The 7,470-nt window shown below is 43.7% G+C and overlaps 1 protein-coding gene across 1 annotated transcript; it reads left to right on the top strand.

Moving 5' to 3' along the window:
* On the top strand, positions 1 to 2,803 carry dlx2a (distal-less homeobox 2a). The gene is made up of 3 exons (XM_076040105.1): positions 1 to 855; positions 1,281 to 1,465; positions 1,643 to 2,803. Exons 1-3 carry the CDS (start codon positions 537 to 539, stop codon positions 1,967 to 1,969), a joined length of 831 nt encoding a protein of 276 aa, XP_075896220.1. The 5' UTR covers positions 1 to 536; the 3' UTR covers positions 1,970 to 2,803.
* Positions 2,804 to 7,470: the final 4,667 nt, after the last annotated feature.

Raw genomic sequence — 7,470 nt, 5'->3', positions numbered from 1 at the left:
GGAGTGATTGAAATGCGCACGGAGAAGCTGGAAGAAAACGCTCAGTTTTGCGTCACGGGTTGGCTGGATCAGAACTTTTAGGGGCCTGCGGGTGCTTCTGGCTTTATCTGACTCTCCAGAGAGAGTTTGATAGGAAACGGTGCAGACAAGCGGGACAGGCGGACCTGAGCAAAATAATGGAGGGTGGACGCGTCGGGGTGTAGTCAGTGGCACAGCCCCTTACTCATTGGTTGCTTGGTGCACAGTAGCTCTGCCTCTCACTCACTCATAAATGCGCTCCCACCGCCGACCGGAGCAGATAATCACAGGGCCACAGTGAGTGAGAGAGGGACACACACCTTCCGTTCATTTTTGGGGGACTTTTTTTTCCTTCTCTCACCACAGTGTTTTTTTTTTTACACGGGGATGCGTTTCGACTCACGCAAAGGCGCAATCAGACCCAGATTCGACGTGCATTTGCCACTCCACGTTTGGCCGCCTACTGCAATTTTGACGCCCGAGAACGTGGTCGTGCGTGCGGCGCGGGAGACTGGACGATGACCGGGGTCTTTGAGAACCTGAGCGCCGATATGCATTCCAACCAGATTACCTCAAGCAGCTACCACAGCCTGCACAAGTCGCAGGAGTCGCCGACCCTGCCGGTGTCCACGGCCACGGACAGTAACTACTACAACAGCCAGCAGCCGGGCCACTGCGCCGGATCTCCCTTCGGCCAGCTCGGCTCCTACCAGTACCACGGCAGCGCCGCCAACACGGTGCCCTACAGCGCCAAGTCGTACGAGCTGGGCTTCAGCTCGTCTTACGGCGCCTACAGCTCGTACGGTCCCAATTCATCTCCAACACCGGTCGATACAGGTAAATTAAAGATTTGCTTTTTTTTTTTTTTTTTTTCTCCCCCCTCTTTTTGTCTCCCCCAACCCTGTGTGCGCTTTTGGGGGCGGTGGAGGGTCATTTTTTTAAATCGTGGTCATCATATGATTTGCACTGGGGGACAAATTAAATCAAGCATAACATAATTAGCACATAATTATGTTGTCAAAAATTATTTGTCACTACCTGGCTGCAACGGACGGACACAAAACACAGTGGAATGTTCAGCTAATTTCTAAAGCTCGCAATTCACTCCACTTTTCTGTTATTTTCCGCATTTTTTTTTTTACAATTTCAGTGACCTCATAAAAAATAAATAACAATGTATTCAATTTCTCAAGCTACTAAAAAATTGCAATACCCTTCTTCTCCTGTTATGCTTAACGCAAATATCGTCTTGTGCTCTGCAGAGAAAGAGGAGAGCGAGCCAGAGATCCGGATGGTGAATGGAAAACCAAAGAAAGTCCGAAAACCTCGAACCATTTATTCCAGCTTCCAACTGGCGGCTCTCCAGCGGAGGTTTCAGAAGACGCAGTATTTGGCACTGCCCGAGCGGGCCGAGCTGGCGGCGTCACTCGGCCTGACGCAAACACAGGTGGGCGCGCCTGAGACCCTGCATGCATGCATGGTTTATTCACGTCATTCGCAAAAAGAAAAAACAGGGAATAAATCCAAACAGTCAAAGAGGGCGTGGGTCTCTCTGGAAAATATGTAATTTTTTTTTAAAATAAAATGTTATTAATTTCGTACCGGTATCTGTTTTCTTTCTCAGGTCAAAATCTGGTTCCAGAACCGCCGCTCCAAGTTCAAGAAGTTGTGGAAAAGTGGAGAAATGCCCCCGGAGCTGCAAGTCGCTTCGAGCGAGTCACCTCCCTGCACGTCTCCGCCAACGACCGCCTGGGACTTTCCGCACACTCCGAGGATGAACAGCGCGAACCCCACTTTACCTCAGAGCAGCAGCCCGCCGCCCATCACCGCCGCGCCGTCGTCGTTCTTGGCCAACTACTCCTGGTACTCGTCCACGAACTCTGCGACGCATCTGCAGCCGCTGGTGCAGCATCACCACAACTCGGCCATCAGCGCTGGGACGATATTCTGAAATACACGAATATAAACATTTTGGGTTGACAAAAAAAAAAAAAAAAAAAAAAAAAATCGGACGATACTGGTGAAAACAGATTTAAAAAAAAAAATTAAAAAAAAAAAAAACACAATGCCAATACTTTTAATTTTAGAGACCTCGTGTGTGTGTGTGCGTGTGTGAGCCATGCGAACTTTACGCATAGGAGAAGTTAATGGAGCCTGACAGGTACATGGACCTTGACTGATTTTTTGTTTTTTGTTGGTTTTTTTTTTCTCGTTCTGCGCTGGCGATTGATAGACGCAGATTTCGACAGTTATTTTTCTATTTATTTATTTCCAAGTCGAGGGATGAGCAAACCACTTTTACCCAAAGCAATCTGCCTGCATGGGCGCCAGCCTACATTTACGCGGACGTCACTTTTTTGCCATTCCTGCAGAGAATTAAAACACGAATCGCGGGACAAGCTGGTCACAGATGTAGCACAAGTTTAACTGTATCGTGCCTTTTTTTCAAATATGACCTCATTTTGTCGTGCGATAAAAACGGATTACTTTCACCCATTGTTATAGGTTGGTTTTTAACAAACTGGGGGTGGTGGTGGTGACTGTCTGAAACCACCTTTGTAAATAGGCCACATTTTTTCCCTCCCCAAGAAAAGCCCATGTCGCTTTGATATTTTTCCCCCCCAAGCTACTGGTGCAAATAATTTCATTCAACCACCGTAAGCTACTGATTGTCCTTCCCTCTGATTTACTTGTATCACGTTTAATTGTATTTTTTGGTCCTTATTTATTTTAGCAGTGTTTCATATATGGCGAGACGTTATTTAAATAAAATGTTTTCTGTGCATATGTATGAATTTTTCATTTTACTCACCCGTGTAACGCATGTGCTTCCTTTCATGCAGCAAGACCAAATGCAAATATTTAAAATGCATTTTTAAAAACAAACAAACAAACAAAACAAATAAACAAACACAGAACATCTAACTTCTTGCCCGTGCAATTGCAGAATGTTACTGCCTTAAATACAAAAAATAAAATATATTATTTAATTTAGAAGAAGGAAAAAAAAACACTGGAAAAAACAATTTACTCGTTTTCCAGAAAATACAGACAATTATTCATCGATTAGCTCCCCGAGGTAAACTCACCTGTCGCTGCTGCACAACATTAGCGGTTGGCAGCTATACCTCTGATTTTTAACGCAAACATTGGGCTGTTTTTGCTCCTAGCCGCAATGTTAGCTGCGCCCTTTTCATGTGGACACTTTTGCAATAGAAATGTTGAAATGGTCAAAAGGGCCCAACAGGGCTACCCGTCCATTTGCGTCAGTTTATTATCATTTTGAAGACGTAGTTCTACTCAGTTTCTGTTAGCAAACGACTAGCTTCTATCCAAACAGAACGGCAGGAGGAGAAGAGGAAGTTACCGCAAAGACATGCTGTGGCATGCTGGGAATATGAGGCTGGAGTCGGTGTTGGGGGGGGGGGTCCCTTTTTCTTTTTCCAGACGTTTTTATGAACCTAGTCTCTGTAGAAAAATAAAAATAAAAAACAGGAAGGAGCTCCGAAGGCAGCCTCGGGCTGCACGACATCATGGAAACACTTCTCTCCATGTTAACTCGTGAAGCCTGTGATCTCCAACAGCGCTCCTAGGGGGGAAACACTGCGCAGCACGTCCAAAACAATAAATTCGTCACCGCCGGGGCTTTTGACTTTTTATGGCCTTAGCAAGAGATTAAGGAAGCGCATTGCTGCCATAATACTAGAAAAAAAAGTGTTCTGTTTCACGTTCTAACGTGATAATTTTTAGGTTAAATGTGAAACCATCACTTTATTTCGTGAAACTATCACTTAATTTCGTGATACTTTCAAATTATACCGTGAAACTAACACGTTATTTCCTGATACTGAGCCCTGTTTTTTTTTTTTTTTTTTTTTTTTCCCCTAGTGTGGCATCAATGCGCTTCTGTAAGAGATAGACGATGAAATGCACGGATGAAATGCTGGACTGCTGCTGCTGCTGCTGCTGCTGCTGCTGGTGCATCTGCTGCTGGTGGAGGTGGAGTGCAGGCCTTAATAAACACACAGCATATCACTGGGCTGCTGTATTCTTCTTAGGTGGAGAGTCTTAGTCGACCCCCGGGGCTGTTAAGTGCTGGGCCTATCGCTTCCTTGTACATAATTAAGATTGCAGCTTGTCAGCGGTTGCCATATCTGCATGTCTGGCTGCGATGGGAGTGACGGCGCATACACACACACACACACACATATGCCTGTGTGTCTCTCTGTGTGTGTGTGTGCCGTCAACACATGGCGCGGCCCCCATATAGGCCCCGTGCGTGCGTGCATGCATACATGCATGCGCAGCGCCATATAGCTACATGTGTCTGTTGTGCGGAAGGAGCGTGCACGGTGGCACGCTTCCACTATTACGACTTCTAATGCGTTGGAAGAAACTGCTGCTTCTGGTGGTGGTCCCTTAAGACCATGTACAGCACGACTGACTGAATGAATATGAATCTGTAGGTTGGAGGATCACCAGACATGCACGCGCGTGTCACCCATTAAAAACAACAACAACAACAACAACAACGACGATAACAGCAACAACAATCATAATGAGCCTAGATGCTGCTCTCCCCAGCCTGCAGACTTAGCGGCAAATACTTTTCCGCGTTTCGAGGCAACTTAAATGCCAACGCCGAGCCCCCTTATTCTAATTTCCACCCCTGATCTGCAATTTCATCCACATTTGCTCTGGTTTGAGCATTCCGGCTTTCAAATGTGAAAGCCTGCAATTACGACATAATTCTTCGCAATTTCAGATGTCCTAATATGGGGTGTTATTTTTTACACAAGACAATTTCCCCGCTATTTCGAGCATCAACATTGTCAACGTCCTATGTACATAATAAATGGGAATATCAATGCATAGTTTTTAAGCCCTAACATCTTGACTCGACGATAATTATATCCGTGTGGAGCCTTCGCAGAATTAGTCTGAATTGCATGGTAACTGCTGCTTTAAATTAAAAAAAAAAAAATTACTCATAATTTCCCCCCAAAGATTACCAAGATCTCGAGTGCACAATGTCATCAGCGTAATGAGGAGTAAACATTTATGCTAATAATCTACATTTTTTTTTTTTTTTTACTCCATCAGCTATAAAGAGGGGAAATAAAAGCAGACATTTTCAGTCATATTCTGAACTCTTGCTGCTATAGCTCGCACGGACAACTGAGGCACGTTTTTGACTGGGATACGAGCTCTCACCTCCGGCTGCTGCTGCTGCAGATGCTGCTGTTCATCTGTTCATTTCTGTGGATTCCAAGCTTTTAACGGTGCGTATTCAGTTTTTCTTTTATCTTTTCTTTTTCTTTTTTTTCTTTCTTTTTTTAAAAAAAAAGAAAAGAAAAAAAAAGCAAACAAACAGTGAGTGCAAGCTGCAGGCTGGTTGATACGAGATGCATTTGATGTCATCAAAGGAGAGAAGCGCACTGACTGTCCTTATAGGAATCATTCAATAAATCACCGCGCGCTTGATATATTTTCAGGTTGGGGTTAAGTAGAATCAGCTGCTCGATTTATTTGGCACCATTGAATTATTTGAAAGAGTCGTTTCCTTATGATAAAAAAAAAATCATCCCGATGAAAGACATCATTGTTTTTTTTTGTTTTTTTTAATATGGAGCAAAAATATGTCTTTTTTTTAATACAGAAAATATGCTATAGCTCCGAGAGCTGTTCACTCAAATGTAAGGAGCAGGAAATAGACACAAGTTTTTTCTTCTTCTTCTTTTAAAGCAGCCGCGGCTCTCATTACTCTTGCATTGTGCTTTGCTAATTTTGAAGCCTCTTCACGTTGACAACTCTGTGATGTGGGCTACACCTGCAAGCAATTTGCCAGCTTCGTACGTAGCCGTGGCTGTGGCTAAGTCTAAGGGAACAGTGACGAAATGGCAGCTCACCTATTTTTGCTTTTTTTTTTTCTCTCCCTCTGCCCCTCTCTCCTCTTTTCCCCTCCCCCCTCCTCTCTATTGCAGCAGCACATTTCTTTCAGATCTCCTTTGTCAACGCAGAAAGATTCTCCCTGCAAAAAAAAAAATGCTCATAATTACCTCAGAGATAGGAAACTGCATTAGAATAAATAAGGGCGAAATTACTGTAATTATGGTGGGTTTGATGGGCTCAGCTTGTATAATCAAGGGGAGAATGCAGCGAAATAACACTGACCCTCTTGGATGTGCAGCTGCGCCTTTTCTGAAGCAAGGTAGACACATCCGTGCGTCTGCAGCATCAGCGACAACAGAATTCATATTATTTCTAATGGCACTGAAGTATACATATAGGCCAGTTCTTTGGGGCCGCGATCACAAAGGACCGCATATGCTTTTGTTTATTATTCAAATAACAGTGGAGACGGTGGTGAAAGGCAGCATGAGTAGCACTCGTTTTTCTTTTTTGGTCCCTCTGAGGCTCATGTGATTTTGATGCTCTACTAGGACACACACACACAAAAAAAAAATTGCGCCATCACAAATATACTATTTATCAACATTATACTTTTTAGTGTTTTTAACACAAGCAATTTAAAATAATTATTATTAGAATTCTAATTGAACAAATTAGCAATTGGCAATTTTTAACTTTTGATGTATGGTGCTATCTGACATCATGCTGATATTTCAAAGAAGGTGGATTTATTCTCTTATTTCGTCATGTACTAATAATGTATATCATGTTATTCTATACTTAAGCCTATTTTTATTAGTGTTGGGGGACAGGGGTTGAAGATTTTCAGATAATTTCCGACAAAAAATTAGATATTTACCTGTATAAACCAAACATATTTAGGAAGAACGTGCAAGAAAATAAACATTTTTATTTTAGCCAATGTCATAGTTTAAAAAGCGCAATAAAATGAAAGTATATGGGTGCTTTAAGCTGAAGCGCCATGCAGCCTCCAACCTGGAGGCCTTTGAACTTCTCACTTTCACTGATGTGTAATCCGCCCCGTGCTCCCCTTTGCTCATCCAGTCTTTTCGCAGCACCTGCCTCTTGCGCAATTATTCACTTAACACACACACAATTGATCTCTCCCATTCACGGCCCAACATGGGGATTGTCGGAAGTGGGCTAGAAAATAAAAGGGGGCTTATCTTTAAGGAAAGCTGAATGGAAATAAGCGGTGTCGTTAAAGTGAACTGGGGTGGGGGGAAAGGGGGTGATGGTGGGGGGGTCGTCTCCCGCGAGGCGATGGTTAAACCACCATCACACAACCGCCTGACGAAACCAGGACTCGCTGGAAAGTTAAAATGCAGCACATTTAGCTGCATTTTGCAGTTTTTGCACGACATGTCTTGCGCGTAAAACGTAGCAGGATACTTTTTTTTACACCACTTTCTGTTCCAACAAAGTTTTAGCTGCATCTTCGATTTCCTGTTTTTAACATCTGCAAGCAGCAGCAGCAGCAGCAGCAGCAGCAGCAGCACGGGGGGCTAACCAGGAGCA

The sequence above is a fragment of the Nelusetta ayraudi genome, unplaced genomic scaffold (genome assembly GCF_046127955.1).
Source record: "Nelusetta ayraudi isolate G7.1 ecotype Tasmania unplaced genomic scaffold, CSIRO-AGI_Nayr_v1 ptg000060l, whole genome shotgun sequence".
NCBI classification, from domain to species: Eukaryota; Metazoa; Chordata; class Actinopteri; order Tetraodontiformes; family Monacanthidae; genus Nelusetta; species Nelusetta ayraudi.
The sequence above is the reverse complement of the archived record's forward strand: the minus strand, read 5'-3'. Positions and strand labels throughout refer to the sequence as shown.

Excerpts from the sequence above, each read along its gene's own strand:
- dlx2a (XM_076040105.1), top strand. The coding sequence starts at position 537 with ATGACCGGGGTCTTTGAGAACCTGAGCGCCGATATGCATTCCAACCAG. Across the intron at positions 856-1,280 it reads TCCAACACCGGTCGATACAG|AGAAAGAGGAGAGCGAGCCA; the intron begins GTAAATTAAAGA and ends TGTGCTCTGCAG. Across the intron at positions 1,466-1,642 it reads TCGGCCTGACGCAAACACAG|GTCAAAATCTGGTTCCAGAA; the intron begins GTGGGCGCGCCT and ends TTTCTTTCTCAG.